Raw genomic sequence first — 21434 nt, 5'->3', positions numbered from 1 at the left:
GTAAATAAGGCTGCGCGTCCCATCTGCAGTCAGGTTGTACGTTTATTTATAGCGTACACCACTGACACACTTTTACATCTGTCGTCTGTAAAGCAATGTTTACAGAGCTCGCGAAACCACTGGAAAAAAGGAAAACTCAGTTTTTTTGTACTTAAAAATTTTCATGAAATTTAAAACTTTCCCGGCGTGTGGATTGTTCCGTGAAATTTTGGGCAAACTGCCCGGTGTGCCCCAAAAAAGTGTGATAGGACCGCTGTTATTCCCTGTATCCATAAATGATTTGGCGGACGGGGTGGGCAGCAATCTGCGGTTTTTTACTGATGATACTGTGGTGTACGGTAAGGTGTCGAATTTGAGTGACTGTAAGAGGATGCAAGATGAGTTAGACAATATATCTAGCTGGTGTGATGAATGGCAGCTACTTCTAAATATAGAAAAATGTAAGGTAATGCAGTTGAGTAAGAAAAACAGAAAGGCGAATGGTCGACTTCGGTTTGTTGGGAGAATCCTAGGAAAGTGTGGTTCATCTGTTAAGGAGGCCATATATAGGACGCTGGTGCGACCTATTCTTGAGTACTGTTCGAGCGTATAGGATCCGTGCCAGGTCAGATTAAAAGAAGACATCGAAGCAATTCAGAGGCAGGCTGCTATATTTGTTACTGGTAGGTTCGAATAACACACAGGAACCCAAACTGGAATCCCTGGAGGGAAGGTAGGGAAGATGGCGTTCGTTTGCAGGATCAGTATTGAGAAAATTTAAGAAAAACGGCATTTGAAACTGACTGCAGAACGATTCTGTTGCCTCCAACATACACTGCGTTTAAGGACCACGAAGATGAGATACGAGAAATTAGGGCTCATATAGAGGCGTGGTAGATAGTCGTTTTTCCCTCTTTCTATTTGCGAGTGGAACAGGAAATTACTAGTAGCGACACGGGGTACCCATTGCCACGCGCCGTAGGGTGGATTGTGGAGTAGATGTAGATGTCGGTAACTTGATGCCACGATATTTCGGCGCACAGTCTTCAGGCCAACTTCAGGTACTGGCAAAAGTACTTAACTCTCCTATTAATACGGGCAGCTGGCCAGAAATTTCACGGAACAAGAATTTTGGTGTTTCATCCCTGAGCTAATGGGTTTTATGAATTTGAGATGAACAATATTTGTTGCCCAGCGTTGTGCGTTCAAGGAAATTTGTTTGAAGAACTGGACTGGGAGTTGCAGTGATATGTTTCTTGTTATCAGACTTACTTTGTAACAACTGTAGATAAAAAAATCGCAAATGAGCAAGTGAAAGTTGACACCAAAACTGCCACTGACGTTAAAGCTAAGGAAAGCTGTTATCGCTGAAAGAACCGGTTGTCGGCTATATCCTTTTCTTTTTAACGGCAGTTTAACCTGGCTATTAAAACCTCTCAAAACAACACAGATTTCCGTTTTTTATTCATTTTGTTTCCTGTAATAAAAGTAGAAATCGAACAAAGATTGAAAAATTTTTACTCTCTCAGTTTCAAGGTACATAGAATCAAAATATTGAATTAAATAGGCAAATAAAAGAAAACTTAAGTTTGTCCATCGTTCGCTGCTTCCTCGGAAAGTTACAAGTAGATGAATACTACAACAAATCATCAGTATTCTCCTATTGATTCTAGTTTTTTGAAACTCTACACAAAAATCATTTTGTAATCGGGGATCATACCACTATTTAGGCATTACGAATAGTCACTGTTAAAGGATGATAACTCAGGTTTAGGAAGTCCGTTTTTCGTGTTACTTTGTCCGTTTTGAAGGAATACAAGCAAATTAACACATATTATGTAGACACGGGCAGCAGATCAGATAGTTTCTATTTTTATTGCGTACTATGAATGAACTGTCAAGTTTTTAATGTATTGCTGTTACCATAATTTCCTTCTTTTACTTCAAATAGATGTCAGGCATTCACTGCTACGTCATTTTAAAAATATTTTCAGAGTGGGGTTGGTGCCACTGCAACACAACGTATGTCCGGCGACGACAGCGAGAAACTACCGTATAGACCACGTTGGTGCATGTCTTGCACTCTGCACATGCACGCATATCTTAAACCACGACACACGGCAACAGGGACAGTATTGTTCATTAGTGCTGTACCATTTCTTATGCCATGAGTTTGTCGCTCGTTTCTTTCGGCATTCGTATTAAAATAGCACTGACCGCGTTTCTCATTATAATAACGCAGTATTGCAAACCAATGCAAAATTTACGAATAAAAATTACTCCATTTTTGAAAAAGATTTATTTAAAAACGAAAAATCTTAGCATTGCTGCTATGGCTAATTCATATCTCGGTTTTTTAATCGGTTATTAGTAAAAAATTTAAAAAAAAACAGCTGTTACAACCGAAACCAAACAAAAACCGAAAGAGATGGGTTGTTCAGAACTGAAATATCAGTATCAGTTTTAACCGATTGGTTTTTCCCATCCCGTGTGTGTGTGTGTGTGTGTGTGTGTGTGTGTGTGTGTGTGTGTGTGTGTGTGTTTTACCACTGTTTGCCGGAGGTGAATAATTCTCATCGAAAAACCTACGTGTTATGGAATAAACACTGCAGGATTCTGACTTCGTCACCACTGAAGGTTTTAGATATCAACTTCCAACAGGAAGTAAGGTGTATCTGGAGCAAGCCTCTCCTGTTGTTATAATTAAATGTCCGGTAATTCATAACCTAACAAAGCATTTTAGAAAGGAATAAGAGATGGAAGATCAGACACATCTACGAACAATAATATCGGAAACGAAGTGAAACGACGTTCCGTGATAAAGCAGAAATGCACATTCAAATAAACCTGAATAAACCCACTAATTTTTACAACAATGATTAGTGAGTGACTACCTTTGATAGGTGAAAGCTATAAACCAAATGTGTAGTGAAGTCTGAGTAGAACAGGGAAGTGATGCGCGTTACAACATGAATATGCATCACATAACCGAATCTAAGAAGTTGAAACAGCTTGTCGCAAATTACACGTTTGGGTTTCATATGTCGGTAGATTAATGGAACGCGATGAAATCATCTTTTGAATGATGCACCGCAACTCTTTATTTTCCGTGCTTGCTAAGAAAATATTGGCAAAAATTCCACCAAAGCAACGTGATATACACTCCTGGAAATTGAAATAAGAACACCGTGAATTCATTGTCCCAGGAAGGGGAAACTTTATTGACACATTCCTGGGGTCAGATACATCACATGATCACACTGACAGAACCACAGGCACATAGACACAGGCAACAGAGCATGCACAATGTCGGCACTAGTACAGTGTATATCCACCTTTCGCAGCAATGCAGGCTGCTATTCTCCCATGGAGACGATCGTAGAGATGCTGGATGTAGTCCTGTGGAACGGCTTGCCATGCCATTTCCACCTGGCGCCTCAGTTGGACCAGCGTTCGTGCTGGACGTGCAGACCGCGTGAGACGACGCTTCATCCAGTCCCAAACATGCTCAATGGGGGACAGATCCGGAGATCTTGCTGGCCAGGGTAGTTGACTTACACCTTCTAGAGCACGTTGGGTGGCACGGGATACATGCGGACGTGCATTGTCCTGTTGGAACAGCAAGTTCCCTTGCCGGTCTAGGAATGGTAGAACGATGGGTTCGATGACGGTTTGGATGTACCGTGCACTATTCAGTGTCCCCTCGACGATCACCAGTGGTGTACGGCCAGTGTAGGAGATCGCTCCCCACACCATGATGCCGGGTGTTGGCCCTGTGTGCCTCGGTCGTATGCAGTCCTGATTGTGGCGCTCACCTGCACGGCGCCAAACACGCATACGACCATCATTGGCACCAAGGCAGAAGCGACTCTCATCGCTGAAGACGACACGTCTCCATTCGTCCCTCCATTCACGCCTGTCGCGACACCACTGGAGGCGGGCTGCACGATGTTGGGGCGTGAGCGGAAGACGGCCTAACGGTGTGCGGGACCGTAGCCCAGCTTCATGGAGACGGTTGCGAATGGTCCTCGCCGATACCCCAGGAGCAACAGTGTCCCTAATTTGCTGGGAAGTGGCGGTGCGGTCCCGTACGGCACTGCGTAGGATCCTACGGTCTTGGCGTGCATCCGTGCGTCGCTGCGGTCCGGTCCCAGGTCGACGGGCACGTGCACCTTCCGCCGACCACTGGCGACAACATCGATGTACTGTGGAGACCTCACGCCCCACGTGTTGAGCAATTCGGCGGTACGTCCACCCGGCCTCCCGCATGCCCACTATACGCCCTCGCTCAAAGTCCGTCAACTGCACATACGGTTCACGTCCACGCTGTCGCGGCATGCTACCAGTGTTAAAGACTGCGATGGAGCTCCGTATGCCACGGCAAACTGGCTGACACTGACGGCGGCGGTGCACAAATGCTGCGCAGCTAGCGCCATTCGACGGCCAACACCGCGGTTCCTGGTGTGTCCGCTGTGCCGTGCGTGTGATCATTGCTTGTACAGCCCTCTCGCAGTGTCCGGAGCAAGTATGGTGGGTCTGACACACCGGTGTCAATGTGTTCTTTTTTCCATTTCCAGGAGTGTATATACATTCGCCTTTGCTACAATACGATATTGATTCCAAAAATTTAAAACAGCCCTTAAATAAAATGCCTGTGAAGTGCATATAATGTTATTTTCCAAAACAACCGCAAGGCAGATCCAGAACATACTTTCGCGATCCATACATGGATATTTCGATATTAGTATCAACTGTCACTCAGAATCGCCTTCCATAACTTGAAGGGAGGTTTCTTTCAGTGTTAAACACCATAAGCTGTCCCGCTAATCAAGGATGTCATAACGTAATTACTTGAGGAAATCTAACAGCAGCTCAGAGGCGTATAGACTCAGGCACGCGTCAGTTCATCGCACAGTAAATCCGCAGTTCACAGCGCCATGATACTGTTACCAGGTATGCAACTCTGCAAGCGGAAGAGTAAGGTGTGGAATACAAATCTTGAGGCAGAAATTCCCAAATACGTTGCCAGTGTCGTTACGTGAGGGGACTGCACCTAGTTGATAAATGGTGGTGTCACGCTGCATTCGCCATATAGGCTAACGTGAATAATCTGCTTGTTGACGCAGGAGAACGTGGAGCCTGAGAGGCTTGCACACGGTACCGCTTACTTGTCGTTGTCGTATTTGGCCTGCTGAGGGATACGCCCTTCCTCTGAGGCTTGAAAACACGGGAGAGCTCTTCGGTGCTGGAGAGCTCTTAGCGCTTTGTTCCTATGTTTACGCGGCTGCCACGCTAGGGGCTTCAAGATGGATCATCCGTTCCAGCGAGTAGGTCGAGGGGTGCAATGGTACAGGGTGTAATAACTTGCTGAGAGAGAGAGAGAGCATTCTGCCCTGTGCTACATTCTTCTCTTTCGTGGTAAACGTGGGGCGTTACCCAGGTGACAGTTACAGGACTTACTTTGTTTACTAAGACAGAGCAAGAACGAAATTATTCGTTTCGTGCACAGAACCGGATGTGACCGCCTCCGACTCGGAAGACAGTGTATGAGTTGTATCTCGCTTTAAGACCCGACAGTGCCTTCGTTAATTAGGCACCTTGTTTTTATATCTGTACGTAGAGTCCACCATAATTAATAGCGAAAACCGACACGAGTGAAAGTGTGTCATTCTGCCGCTTACGAGATATATGCGATTGTGTACCATCCGCAAAAGGACTTCGGTGCGAAACATTGTTCTGGTTAACAGAAATGTACACTGACTGAAAAAATCGCAGCACCAAGGAGTTCTGAGACATAACGAAAGATGGTAGGCGTGTTTCTGCATCTGAAAGATGTAGTCTCATCAAATTTCGTGCCAGTCACGTAAGAGTGGCGCTAGTTGCACCACTATGAGGGCACAAATCAGGTTTGCTTTAAATACACGCTGTAACGGGCGTGTGCGTTAGTTACCTTCGAGATTGGACGTGGTGAGTTGATGTTAGTCAAGAATGCCTTTAAAGCGACGAAGACGCCATTATTAACAACTCGCTGAGTTAGAACGCGGTCGTGTAATAGGGCTAAGAGAAGCTGGATGTTCCTTCTGGGATATTGCAGAAATGTAAAATGGTTCAAATGGCTCTCAGCACTATGGGACTTAACATCTAAGGTCATCAGTCCCCTAGAACTTAGAACTACTTAAACCTAACTAACCTAAGGACATCACACACATCCATGCCCGAGGCAGGATTCGAACCTGCGACCGTAGCAGTCGCGCGGTTCCGGACTGAAGCGCCTAGAACCGCAAGACCACCGCGGCCGGCATGCAGAAATGTAGCCACGATTGCTATCAGCGGTGGTCACGAGAATGTACGGTCAGAAGAAGACCGGGCTCAAGACGGCCACACGGTACTACCGAAAGGGAAGACTATAGTGTTCGGCGTATGTCTCTGGCGCATCGTGCTGCATCTGCAGCACGAATTTCAGCAGCAGTTGACAGTACAGTGACACAATGAATTGTTACAAATCGGTTACTTGAAGGACAGCTTCGAGCCAGATGCCCTGTAGCGTGCATTCCACTGACCCTAAACCACCGTCATTTGCTATTTTAGTGGAGTCAGGCGAGAGCTCACTGGAAAGCAGTTCGGAGGTCTTTTGTGTTTTCTGATGCACGCTCATTCTGCCTTGGTGCCAGTGATGGCCGTGTGTTGTGTATTGGTTAGGAGGCGGCCATTTGAGGGCCAGTAACTAAACTGTCTGCGTGCTACACACACTGGACCCACTCCTGGTGTGGTCTGGGGTGAGATTTCGTGGAGCACTCTCGTAGTTGTCCCACGCACCCTGACTGCAAATCTTTACGTCAGTCTGGTGGATCGATCTATTGCGCTGCCATTCACGAACAGCATTCCAGAGGGTATTTTCCAACAGGATAATGCTCTTCCACATACCGCTGTCGTAACCCAGCATGCTGTACAGTGTCAACATGTCTCTTTGGCCTGATCGATCACTAGATCTGTCTCCAATCGAGCACATATGGGACATCATCGGACGACAACTCCATCGTCATCCACACACAGCATTAGCTGTCCCTGTATTCAACGACCAAGTGCAACAGGCATGGTACTCCAGCCCACAAACTGACATCTGGCCATCTGGCACCTATACAAAACATTGGATGCACGTTTGCATGCTTTCATTCAACATTCTGGCGGTTACACCCGTTATTAATGTACAAGCATTTCACATTTGTAATTAATTATAACCTGTGAGCTTCGAATGTTAATGACTTAAATATGTTAGCTAGACGAATGTCTTCCTGAAATTTTGTTATTCTACATTAATTATTTTTTGGCGTAGATTTTTTTTCCGGCAGTGTATAGTGATAATCTTTGTCACTCATATTTAATTTCAAGCCTTCAAACACACATTCAGAGCTTTTCTACATACCTGGCTATGGTGCAAAATCAGTAAAATTCACATGTGAGAAGCAAGAAAAGCAATCTCTCAAGTTAAAAGCGTTAGTGTTTGTTACCACAGCTATGTACAGATAAAACCATTCTGTAAACTTTTTCTGTTCTCAATCTGCATAATCTTATAGTTTCCATGAACGCCTATACAGTATTTTTTGCTTCGACGGTAAAATTTTCGAATAGACATTACTATCTTTGCCTCTAGGCACCTCATTTATTCTTTGTGCTTACTGTCTGTATCACTGCAGTGAATTCCTCAGTTGGTTTTTGATTGTGTTTCGGTGGACGTATGCAGTTCAGTTTTCATTTGTCTGTTGTTACTTTGTGTGCGTCTTTGGGGGGAACAACAATGACGACGACATACAAACATACAACGTTTAGTTGAGCAGTGTGATTTTATCACTGATCTGAAAGCAACGAGGATGAGAGAAACTCATTACCCAGGGGGGCTGCAGAGCCTAAGTTCCCATTCAAGTGACGGATCATCATTCATAGTGTCCTACGCCCTCAGCCCAGGTGGTCTTTGAAGACCTTGGGAATTTAGCACAGTACGCAGGCGCATATACCCAATGATACGACGCTGTGCGCCGACACCTCTATTCCAATTGTGGACAAAATTATAATGGGGACTATTTCTTTTACCAGGATCAGCCTAACATATTATCTCGTTGTCGGTCGTCATAACGTTGATGCGATCTCGCCACTTCTGTCACGGAGGCGGGCAGGTTGCAGATGAATAGCGCCATTTTAGTTGTTGGCCATGTTCCCTTTACCTTGAAACCCCGAACTGCGGCACTGATATTGCTGGTTGACAGCTCAAGCAAATGATTTACTCCAAAGCAGTGTCCTTGCATTCCAACACTACAATGGCAATACAAAGGCGTCGAAAACAATAGCATTAAAGCGCCCACCCCTTTTGTGTCGCTTTCCGGGCGACGAAACCAAGGAAACGGGACAGACCTATAGGTTCTCCGCCCGGAGGTCATCGTGTCGGCTGTTTTTCTTCTGCGATTTCTTGATAACCGTAACAAGACACGAGTTGCTTCATCTCCCAGCGTTCATAAAGATCCAAAAATTTTGATTACATAAGTATACATTGATTTTATGAGTTATATTATTGTTAACGACAAGCGCAGAACAACACCTGTAGTATCTATATGGGAGAAAGACGGGTGCGTGCCTCTGAGAGAATGTTACTGCATACTCTACGAGTATTCACGTCAGTTCGTATGTCACCACAGAGTCGTTCCCATGTAGTACTGTTCTTGCTCCATCACTGAAGTCAGCTTGTTGGGCGGACAGTATGTGGGGGTCTTGTGTGTTTCGAAAGGAACACGTTTTTCACAACACGGATCGACATTATAATCTAATATACAAAGATGACAAATAAAAAAAACTTTTGTGATATTTACAACAATATTCCGATTTGAGCGATATTTGTTGCAGTGGATCATCTTCTGTACAGTCAATCGCTGTACCTGTGGAGTTAAAATTACCATGCAATTACCGCGTTTTACTAGTTAGTGTTTATTGTAACTAGGGATGTGCTAAATATTAATTACTCATATGAAGTCTTCACGGGTTGTCAGCCGAGTAGCGTCGTCATCTCGTAGCAACGTTTCGATGGAATGCGTCTCCATAATCTTCAGGCGAAGTGTCGGGATATCTCAGCCCGCGACCGACGATATCCCGACACTTCGCCTGAAGATTATGGAGACGCATTCCATCGGAACGTTGCTACGAGGCGACGACGCTACTCGGCTGACAACCCGTGAAGACGTCATATATGAAATTCGCCGAGAAAGGCTGCACTCACATATTAATTACTTGTAGTAAATTACAACGTTCCACTTCGAACTATGTAATAGGTTCCAGAAGCTTGTTAATTGTTAGATCTCACATATAGAGTAAGAAGTACACTGAAACCAGTGAAGTAGTTCACATTATTGTAGCCGTGTTTTCTAAGTGTGTTATATGGTTAAGGAAATCATTTTGGATTTTGATTCGTTTAAGATCCATGATGACTTCAGCAAACAATAGTTCACTATGTTCCTTCTACACACGGAAGTGAATGTAAAATGACTATACTTCCCTTTGCTACAGTGTATCACTTTTGCATAATACACGAGTACGGGACTGACTCACAAGACTGTACTATAGACTCTAAGCTGCAAGCGTTTTCTCGACGAAACTGTAGAACTGATGTGCAGTGGAACGAAGTACCTATTAATTGTTACCAAAGAAACGAATGCGTTCCAGTAGCGAGTAACATGCTATCCGCGCCTATCGTAACTGTTAGTCTTGTCTGCAATAAAACATTTATTGCTAAATGTTGTAGGCTCAATAACATCATGGCTAGCCGCACGGAACTTTCTGTGCATAATAGGGTGCGATATACACTCCTGGAAATGGAAAAAGAACACATTGACACCGGTGTGTCAGACCCACCATACTTGCTCCGGACACTGCGAGAGGGCTGTACAAGCAATGATCACACGCACGGCACAGCGGACACACCAGGAACCGCGGTGTTGGCCGTCGAATGGCGCTAGCTGCGCAGCATTTGTGCACCGCCGCCGTCAGTGTCAGCCAGTTTGCCGTGGCATACGGAGCTCCATCGCAGTCTTTAACACTGGTAGCATGCCGCGACAGCGTGGACGTGAACCGTATGTGCAGTTGACGGACTTTGAGCGAGGGCGTATAGTGGGCATGCGGGAGGCCGGGTGGACGTACCGCCGAATTGCTCAACACGTGGGGCGTGAGGTCTCCACAGTACATCGATGTTGTCGCCAGTGGTCGGCGGAAGGTGCACGTGCCCGTCGACCTGGGACCGGACCGCAGCGACGCACGGATGCACGCCAAGACCGTAGGATCCTACGCAGTGCCGTAGGGGACCGCACCGCCACTTCCCAGCAAATTAGGGACACTGTTGCTCCTGGGGTATCGGCGAGGACCATTCGCAACCGTCTCCATGAAGCTGGGCTACGGTCCCGCACACCGTTAGGCCGTCTTCCGCTCACGCCCCAACATCGTGCAGCCCGCCTCCAGTGGTGTCGCGACAGGCGTGAATGGAGGGACGAATGGAGACGTGTCGTCTTCAGCGATGAGAGTCGCTTCTGCCTTGGTGCCAATGATGGTCGTATGCGTGTTTGGCGCCGTGCAGGTGAGCGCCACAATCAGGACTGCATACGACCGAGGCACACAGGGCCAACACCCGGCATCATGGTGTGGGCAGCGATCTCCTACACTGGCCGTACACCACTGGTGATCGTCGAGGGGACACTGAATAGTGCACGGTACATCCAAACCGTCATCGAACCCATCGTTCTACCATTCCTAGACCGGCAAGGGAACTTGCTGTTCCAACAGGACAATGCACGTCCGCATGTATCCCGTGCCACCCAACGTGCTCTAGAAGGTGTAAGTCAACTACCCTGGCCAGCAAGATCTCCGGATCTGTCCCCCATTGAGCATGTTTGGGACTGGATGAAGCGTCGTCTCACGCGGTCTGCACGTCCAGCACGAACGCTGGTCCAACTGAGGCGCCAGGTGGAAATGGCATGGCAAGCCGTTCCACAGGACTACATCCAGCATCTCTACGATCGTCTCCATGGGAGAATAGCAGCCTGCATTGCTGCGAAAGGTGGATATACACTGTACTAGTGCCGACATTGTGCATGCTCTGTTGCCTGTGTCTATGTGCCTGTGGTTCTGTCAGTGTGATCATGTGATGTATCTGACCCCAGGAATGTGTCAATAAAGTTTCCCCTTCCTGGGACAATGAATTCACGGTGTTCTTATTTCAATTTCCAGGAGTGTAGTACTCTGGCGCTTTCTGCTACTGTGACACGACACGAATTGTATTGATTTGTTTGAAATTTTAGTGACAAGAAGAAAAGCATTGAAATAAAAACTGCGTACTTAAAAAACATCCAAAAACAAGGTGAATGATGAAAACTCGATTTGCTCTTTATTTATTTATTTATAGGGTGCAGCGAGAAACTTATTATTTGCATAATAGGTACGACTCAGTCAAGCGATTATTTTAATAGTTACGTTAAATAATCGCCTATCCGTAATTGTAACAGATGCTCTGTGGATCTTAGGTCTAATACTGTACAATATAGTATGTGAAATGAAATTCGTGTCTTTGACTGTAAATGGAAGATTGCTATCCTGAAGGAAAGTCAGACTTCAAGAACATATAATTACCTGCTGATTTTTATTGAAAGACAGGGTCATGTCAATCTTAACGTGACAAATTCAGTTACTTAAAGACATGAGCTCTTATTTCTGATCACTTTACCCTTCAACTCCTTATATTGTCGGAGCTACTTGTCAGCTGTCAATGTGCTGTATGTAACATGTAATGCAGTGTTCATGTAGAATGAAATTTTCCCTCTACAGCGGAGTGTGCGCAGATATGAAACTTCCTGGCAGATTAAAACTGTGCGCCGGACCGAGACTCGAACTCGGGACCTTTGCCTTTCGCGGGCAAGTGCTCTACCAACTGAGCTACCCAAGCACGACTCACGCCCCGTCCTCACTGCTTCTGTAAAGTTTGGAAGGTAGGAGACGAGGTACTGGCAGAAGTAAAGCTGTGAGGACGGGGCGTGAGTCGTGCTTGGGTAGATCAGTTGGTAGAGCACTTGCCCGCGAAAGGCAAAGGTCCCGAGTTCGAGTCTCGGTCCGGCACACAGGTATAATCTGCCAGGAAGTTTCAGAGTTCATGTCTTTGACACACACATTTTGAGCAGAAGATTTTACTACACTGTTCCACGGTCTTCTGCGGACACTCCCATTGCCAACTAACAAATGTTACTTAATACCTGGAAAAGTAGCTTTACATACCTTAGCCTCCAGCGTCTCCAGTTGGGCCATTCGTGGCTGCAGCGGCACCACGCCACCGCCCTGCAGCGCCGTCTGCAACAGAAAGCAACGCATCAGCTGCCATATGAGGAGCGCAAGGTGCAGTCGCAGTGATTACACTGGACTAGGGGCCGCTCATCGTTTCGCGATTACTGTTGACAGGTTCATTTCCTGTAGACAGCTCTGACAGCCTTGCTAGTAATATGTTCAAACAGCAATCAAGTTTCTCATCCAAGAAGTACAAATAAAACTGGACACACTCAAAAGGAGTGACGATCAAGTCGTAATCTTGTTACTATTCGCAATCTTTTCCTTTCATTCATGGGCTTCCGGGTGCCGAATTGGTAGTTTCTGGGTCGCTAGTGTTTCCTGTCCGGGTGCCCTTTGCGATATACGGGAGGACGACGGTTCACTCTCGCGTCCGGCCATCCTGATTTAGGTTTTCCGTGATTTCCCTAAATCGCGCTAGGCAAATGCCGGGATGGTTCCTTTGAAAGGGCACGGCCGACTTCCTTCCCCGTCCTTCCCTAATCCGATGCGACCGATGACATCGCTGTTTGGTCTCTTCCCCCAAACAACGCAACTCCTTTGCGATATATTGAGTTGATGCATAAGTAGTTGGTCATAGTTCGTAGCATTTTTCCATCACGTTAATAAATACAACAGAGACACATAATAAAGATTTTTGTCATTAATGATATATTCTCCTTCAATATTTATAGCTGTGTGAAACGCAGGGGTAACTTTTCGATTCCGCGACTGTTGAAATCATGTGATTTTGAGACGAGGAAGTCGTCGAGGAGAGCATTTTCATCCGGATAGGAAGTTCTTTAAGGTTGTTCGATAGAAAGCGGTAGGGGTGACATTCTGAGGCCGCAAGATCAGGTGGGTGGAGAATGACTTCCCAACACAACTCCTGTATCGGACTTGTTGTCAGCCTGGCAGAATTGGGCTGCCGTTATCGTCTGGTAGCATCACTTCACGCAGCCTTCCCGGTCGTTGTTCTTGGACTGCGTCGGCAAGACGTCTCAGTTGTTGACAATAAATGTCAGCAGTTATGGTTAAACCTCGGGGAAACTATTCGTAGTACACCATACCGTCGCTGTTTCACCAGATGCATCTTTTGTGGGTGCACGCAGGTCTTTGTACAGGGAGTTGTTGCTTTGTTTGGGCAAAAAAGTTCCTTTATTTTCCTTATGTTAACATAGACACCATTTCTCGTCACCAGTAACGATAGAGGACAGGAATGGCCGGTGGTGTTTGCGAACCAATTGATGACGAGCAAGCAGAGACGCACTTACGGCCACCTGCTGATTTTTTTGATTTTGGGCAAGAGGATGCTGTACCCATACGCCCGATTTTTGAACCTTCCTCATTGCATGCAAATGATAACACGATGGTGGAATGTTCACAGCTCAACACATTTGCCAGTTCTCCAGTACACCGGCGTGGATCATTGTCGGTTAATGCGTGTAAACGATCTCTATCAAACCGTGAAGGTATTCCTGAATGTAAAGAGTCACTAATTTCAAAACGATCCTCTTTAAAACTAGGAAACCATTTTCTTGCCGTGATCTGTCCAATGGCATTAATCCCCATACAAGGCGCAAATGCTTCTGGCTGCCTCCGCTGCGGGTAACGTTTCGTTCGTTGATTTCGAAGACCTATTAACTCATACACTTGAATGGAATAATCACTATACCGAACAACTAGTATGTTCCGAGACGTACTTTACTTCTCGTTCGCTGATGAGTAGAGCCGATTTTGTTTAGCCCAACCAAGAGAACTAAGTGTTTGGTAAGAAAGTGGCGAATCTGGTTTTAATTACCTTGCCGTAAGCGCCGTGTTCCTTTGTTTTTGATTTTCCGCTACTCATTCTGCGAAGAGTAGATAAGTAACAACTGTAAAACTTTACACCAAGTGCTGCACATTAATAATTTTTCCTGATTAGACGCTTGACGAACTTCACTTATACTATCAGTAGACAACCCCCTCCTCCCCCCCAGTTATCTAAAGAATAGCCCCCAGTTATCTAAAGAATAGAACTCCCGTATATAAAAGAGCTTTAAACGTTTCGTTTCTTTACAGATGAGCTAACAAGTTACATATTTGACGTGAAGCATGTAAGTGAGAGAAAGCTTAGAAAAGTTGTGAAATTATGACAGAAACTTGTTGGAAGCCACGAAGTGCTCTCATTATCAAACACTGGATGAGTTTAATCTGCATAATTAGAGCTCCGTTTTAAGCAAAAACCTAGTTTTTCACGCATTTCAATGTTTGACCTCGTATCTCGTGCTGTACGCGTCGCAACATGATGCAATTTTTCAGGTACATTCAGTGGTATACAAGTTATATCATAATTAATGGCGTAAACGCATACAGTTGAAAGTACGCGATACTAGAAGCAAAAAAGTCTCAGTAAACATAGGGTCGAAAATATATACCTTAAGGGCTACGAGCAATTTTTCATCTTCGATACTGTGAAGCAAATCTCTTCTGCTGCAAGTTCTTTGCTTTCCTTATTTTGCGAAGTGGTAGATATGGACCAAAACAAGGAAAAAAGGTCCAGCAAACATGTGCTCTAAAACGCATACCTTAAAAATTACGAGCACTTGATCATTAAAAGAGTTGTGTTTCAAAGTAGCAAAGATGAACAAATGCTCATAGCTCTTAAGGAATGCATTTTAGAGCACATGTTTATAGGACTTTTTTTCTTCTTTTGGTCCATAATATCGTTTCCCAAAATATGGAAAGCAAAGAACTTGTAGTAGAAGAGATTTGTTTCACAGTACCGAAGATGAAAAATTGCTCGTAGCTCTTAAGGTATGGATTTTCGACACTATGTTTACTAAGACTTTTTTGCTTTTAGTATGCTGTACTTTCAACTGTACGCGTTTACGCCATTAATTATGATACCCGCTGTATGTGGTAACGGTCTATAAAATGTGTTGCCGGCCGTGGTGGCCAAGCGGTTAAAGGCGCTATAGTCTAGAACCGCGTGACCGCTACGGTCGCAGGTTCGAATCCTGCCTCGGGCATGGATGTGTGTGATGTCCTTAGGTTAGTTAGGTTTAAGTAGTTCTAAGTTCTAGGGGACTGATGACCTTAGAAGTTAAGTCCCATAGTGCTCAGAGCCATTTGAACCATTTTTATAAAATGTGTTGCGTATAGAGTTATTAGTAAAGAAGTAATAAATTAAAAAACCGTGCCTGAACATTTTTCCTTTCACGATTTTGTGAGTGTGCGCTGCTGGGGTGATGGTGTGTGTGTGTGTGTGTGTGTGTGTGTGTGTGTGTGTGTGTGTGTGTGCGCGCGCGCTTGTGTGCTCTCATTTAAATCTTGGATGAATATAGTCTCGCTAACTTGGATGCCGTGAGTTATGATGCCTCACGTCGTACATACATTTTTTAACTGCAGTGTTAAACCTTAAGCATAAAATTATACCTTTCAATGAGTATATTATGACAGAATTTTAAATTTTAAAATCGGTGAATAATTATATGAAATACTGAAAAATCAAGTATTTGTTGCCCCTGGAAGCCATTAGATAGGCAACTTGCAACGGGGGTTATGTGCCATGAACGGGGTTAGCCGTTTGGTAATCCAGCCGTTCAACGGCGTCAGGCAATAGTACTGCTACGGGGAAAAAATTCAAGGGCTCAGCCGGGATTTCAATTCGGGACCTCCTCCCACAGCAGGAATCCGCGTGATCAACCACGACAGCCCCTATGTGGCCGTCGCAGTATCGGAACTTGAGATCGTTAGTATGGCGCCGTGCAACGTCGGCGCAATGTTTTTTTTTTTTTTTTTTTTTTTTTTTTTTTAAAGAAAGCTCTTTTATATTGTTCGTTGTATGTACACACGGCGGACGTCCCACGACACCCCTTCAGGTTCTGATCCGTTCACTCAGTTTTTTTTTTTTTTTATTACAGAGGGTAGCTAACCCTCTGACCGAACACGCTGAGCTACCATGCTGGCTTACCCCTCGACCATTGAGCATGGTGAGATGTATTTCCAGAGTGTAACATTAGGTCTCCGAGCCGATATTACAGTATGGAGCCCTCCGAAACTGTCAGTATCGCAGAACTCGGGGCCTCCTGCACCTATAGCAGGAACCTATCACTAGATCACTGAGCCCGATTAATACAGCTTACAGAGCGTGACGTTAGATGTTCGTGCGTTGCTAGTGTACGGAACCCCCCGAAACATTTATTATCGCAGAGAGATACGGAAATAAGCTTTAGAGATGCGCTTCGACCATACAAATCAAATTATCTTAGATCTCACTGGCCACTATCCCTCTCCTCGCAGATAATGAGCAGGGAAATCACGAGACATATGGACATCAAGAGTCGACTCGTAACAGTACACACTTTAGCTTCGCAGCGTCGTCATAAATAAAATGTTAACGCATTTCCTTACCTGTAAATATAAAGTTCACTAAAGAATTCAAATGACATATCCGGCTAATCTAATAAGTTTCTTGTTGAATCATATGTTCTTTCTTGCTCTGTGAGTTTTTTCTTCCGTGCTTTCTTTTCTTTCATAACAGTACATACTTTCTAGTGCACGCCTTCTGCATCTTTACCACCAAAACCAAATTTTTGCACTTAGACATACTTTGTTGGTAAGACTCGGTAATCTCCAGAACGAAACACATGGATTCCATTTTTGTATAAATATTCCTTCTGCCGTCCTCTTTCATTACCTTTGTTCTCATAATATTCCCCAAATTAATTACGTTGCTACGTTATGAATGGTATCGTTTTTCTCACTGTTCCGTTCACCATCACGCCATGCTGGAATGTAGTGCACTTGCGCGAATATTTCATTCATTCTACAGCCGTGTCTGTTTCAACTCCACGGAATTTTCTACGCAGTACTCAGATCTGCCACTCGATCGTAGCCCTGCGGTCAGATGTTACGGTTCAGTGTGTCATTGTACTAGGGCTTTCAGTACATTTCTAGAGGTACCGGTAGTATTATCCATTTGATACTGAGCATGGTGTAACCACAGTCTAGATTCCCAAAATAAACGAGAGTCTCACAATTAAATAGTCAATCAATGTCGTGTGGCTAGGGCCTCCCGTCGGCCACTTCGGCGACATGCGAGTCGATGGGGATAAAATGATTAGGACAACACAACACACAGTCCCTGAGCGGAGAGAATCTCCGACCCAGCCGGGAATCGAACCCGAGCCTTTAGGATTGACATTCTGTCGCGCTGACCACTCAGCTACCGGAGGCGGAGAATTAAATAGTTGGACTGTGCTATTGTGTGGGCTCGGATATAATTGTATTTCCGCTACACTAACGCTGAGGATCGATATTTTATGACGAAGGAAGGCCGTGAACACCCAATTCATTTGTAATAGTGTGATGATGTGGAGAATCTGTAATGAAATTTGCTCACAATTGCTTAAGGCCGCCTCGGAAGTCTAAAACAGAATGATAGCACAGCGATTCGAATCCCACCCATATCAGGTAATACTCTATTCCTTCAACCACTGCAGCACTTTCCTCGGTAATGCTCTTCCTAGATAGACCAAGCAGTTGAACTGCCTGAGCAGTTGATTTGTTTTAGGGCTTCCAGCAAATGTTAGCATTCCATTAACTGAGACAACTGTTGTCAGAAATCATTACTCGCATGTTAATATGTAGAACAGGAACTCCTTGTAGATCATCACTTGCTGGGCTCATCAGAATTACCAAGACCAGTAACTTTCTATGTTAACATTGTGATGCCACGACGAGTGCCTCCACGCTTGTATCTGTAATCAGAAATGAGTCCTTCAACATTTGAATATATGTGGCTCTGTAACTCATTCTTTGCACTCCATGTAATTTGGGGTGCAGTTGCCGGCATGATTGATGTCAGTGTAAAATTCTTTAATGGGATAGTATCATTTTCTCTAATGGGCTCAACTTTAACCAAATATGGTACGACTGAGCACATCACATCAGTCCACAACTGGTGTGATCGTCTGCATTAAGGAAACTTAGTAGAGTGATTGTGTGTCCCAACCTCGAGTGATTATAGAACAATAGTGCCAATCCAGGAATATGTCAATGATGATCTGCGGATCAGTTTGCAGTTTTACAAATGTCATTCCGAAGGAATAGGCTTGACTTTGTTCACACGTTTTCTTTGTCTTGTGATAACAATCTACACTCCTGGAAATTGAAATAAGAACACCGTGAATTCATTGTCCCAGGAAGGGGAAACTTTATTGACACATTCCTGGGGTCAGATACATCACATGATCACACTGACAGAACCACAGGCACATAGACACAGGCAACAGAGCATGCACAATGTCGGCACTAGTACAGTGTATATCCACCTTTCGCAGCAATGCAGGCTGCTATTCTCCCATGGAGACGATCGTAGAGATCCTGGATGTAGTCCTGTGGAACGGCTTGCCATGCCATTTCCACCTGGCGCCTCAGTTGGACCAGCGTTCGTGCTGGACGTGCAGACCGCGTGAGACGACGCTTCATCCAGTCCCAAACATGCTCAATGGGGGACAGATCCGGAGATCTTGCTGGCCAGGGTAGTTGACTTACACCTTCTAGAGCACGTTGGGTGGCACGGGATACATGCGGACGTGCATTGTCCTGTTGGAACAGCAAGTTCCCTTGCCGGTCTAGGAATGGTAGAACGATGGGTTCGATGACGGTTTGGATGTACCGTGCACTATTCAGTGTCCCCTCGACGATCACCAGTGGTGTACGGCCAGTGTAGGAGATCGCTGCCCACACCATGATGCCGGGTGTTGGCCCTGTGTGCCTCGGTCGTATGCAGTCCTGATTGTGGCGCTCACCTGCACGGCGCCAAACACGCATACGACCATCATTGGCACCAAGGCAGAAGCGACTCTCATCGCTGAAGACGACACGTCTCCATTCGTCCCTCCATTCACGCCTGTCGCGACACCACTGGAGGCGGGCTGCACGATGTTGGGGCGTGAGCGGAAGACGGCCTAACGGTGTGCGGGACCGTAGCCCAGCTTCATGGAGACGGTTGCGAATGGTCCTCGCCGATACCCCAGGAGCAACAGTGTCCCTAATTTGCTGGGAAGTGGCGGTGCGGTCCCCTACGGCACTGCGTAGGATCCTACGGTCTTGGCGTGCATCCGTGCGTCGCTGCGGTCCGGTCCCAGGTCGACGGGCACGTGCACTTCCGCCGACCACTGGCGACAACATCGATGTACTGTGGAGACCTCACGCCCCACGTGTTGAGCAATTCGGCGGTACGTCCACCCGGCCTCCCGCATGCCCACTATACGCCCTCGCTCAAAGTCCGTCAACTGCACATACGGTTCACGTCCACGCTGTCGCGGCATGCTACCAGTGTTAAAGACTGCGATGGAGCTCCGTATGCCACGGCAAACTGGCTGACACTGACGGCGGCGGTGCACAAATGCTGCGCAGCTAGCGCCATTCGACGGCCAACACCGCGGTTCCTGGTGTGTCCGCTGTGCCGTGCGTGTGATCATTGCTTGTACAGCCCTCTCGCAGTGTCCGGAGCAAGTATGGTGGGTCTGACACACCGGTGTCAATGTGTTCTTTTTTCCATTTCCAGGAGTGTATTTATCATAAAATCATGTTATGCGTGCACGAGATGTGATGGGTCAGAGATTTCTGTATGCTGAGTAATCTATGCAAACATTGTAGAAAGTGGCAGGGGGTAATACGATCATTTCTCATCAGTAACATGATTTAACAGTTTTTCATCAACTGAAAGACTGAACATTTATTAAAAATTTTAATTTAAATTTCAGGCATATATGTTTCACTTTCTGATGCTATGAAAAAGCTGATGATGATGCAGAAAGATAAGCTTGCAACATTATCACTAAATTGTTCCATTTTTTCTGTCAACAGAGAAAAAAGGAAAGAAGCGAGAGGTAGAGAGAGAGAGATTTTATTCAAGCGTATCTTTTACTGTTCGTACATTCTCTCTCCTACTACGTTACTTTCAGGCTGTCTTTGCTGAAGTAAATCTGTAGACAAAACGTCTTATAACCATAAGAAGATTGTGGCTGATAAGTAAAAGAAAGCTAATTAGTTTGACCACAACAGTGATTCACCAACACTTGTCCTATTGAGGATGGTACTTGTCTTCCTGCTACCTGTTATCGGGCTTACCCTCATAGTTAAATGGAAAATTAAAGATGCATGTGGGGCATGAACCATCAAACAACTTTTCATATTTCAAGTACAAAAATCATTGTGAGAGAACCTGTTTTTATGGGTTTGGACAAAGAATCTCGTATAGAAGACAGAAATATATTTTTACACAATCGTAAAAAAGAATGACATTACAAAATGAAGTTAAGCAGCTTAATTTATGAAACCTTAACAAACACTTTATATAAAGTGAATATTTTTAGTATGATTATCATGGTCATTCTTACTAAAAACTAATATAGGACGGAACAGTTTTTAGAATTAACGCTAAAGTTTTGAATTTCAGAACTTCATATTTTCAAAACTAGAAAAATCATACTGGGAAGAAAATGGAAAGCAACTTAGAAACACTGTCAGTAGATCCTCCAGAAAATTCTGTCACACTTTCAGAAAATCCACTAGAAACTGTTACCAAATATGTTTTAGAAATAATAAGAAACAGGAGAAGCTTTAATGTGAAAAATGTGCAAAAGCAAAAATCTCAAAAAAGGAAAAGTTAGAAGCGTTTACATATCTTCAAGAAATGTTGTGAATAGATTAAAAAATTTATAAAAGATCAGAGAATCAGTAAAGTGGAAAGACCATATGACAACGAAAATACTAAGCTATAAAAATGGTTCAAATGGCTCTGAGCACTATGGGACTTAACATCTATGGTCATCAGTCCCCTAGAACTTAGAACTACTTAAACCTAACTAACCTAAGGACAGCACACAACACCCAGCCATCACGAGGCAGAGAAAATACCTAACCCCGCCGGTAATCTAACCCGGGCGTGGGAAGCGAGAACGCTACCGCACGACCACGAGATGCGGGCTATAAAAATGCATCCTTATAAAATATTATATGATATTAAAGCAGGATATGTTTATAGTTAAGTTAGAATGTTTATACGTATATGAAAGATAAGAAAATCGCAAACTGAATGAATTAGATGCAATGTAGAA

At 44.9% G+C, this 21434-nt stretch overlaps 1 protein-coding gene and 1 non-coding gene across 2 annotated transcripts in view; both read right to left on the bottom strand.

Moving 5' to 3' along the window:
* The window catches only part of LOC126245881 (uncharacterized), a 695521-nt gene that overhangs the window by 145464 nt on the left and 528623 nt on the right, over window positions 1-21434 (bottom strand). Inside the window, exon 3 of the mRNA XM_049948351.1 lies at window positions 12277-12348. Coding sequence (XP_049804308.1) covers window positions 12277-12348 — 72 coding nt within the window. The remainder of the gene's footprint in view (window positions 1-12276; window positions 12349-21434) is intronic.
* On the bottom strand, window positions 11876-11950 carry Trnas-cga (transfer RNA serine (anticodon CGA)). Its single transcript has one exon. It is a non-coding gene; the product is annotated as a tRNA-Ser (tRNA).

Source organism: Schistocerca nitens, chromosome 1 (genome assembly GCF_023898315.1).
Source record: "Schistocerca nitens isolate TAMUIC-IGC-003100 chromosome 1, iqSchNite1.1, whole genome shotgun sequence".
NCBI lineage: Eukaryota > Metazoa > Arthropoda > Insecta > Orthoptera > Acrididae > Schistocerca > Schistocerca nitens.
The sequence above is the reverse complement of the archived record's forward strand: the minus strand, read 5'-3'. Positions and strand labels throughout refer to the sequence as shown.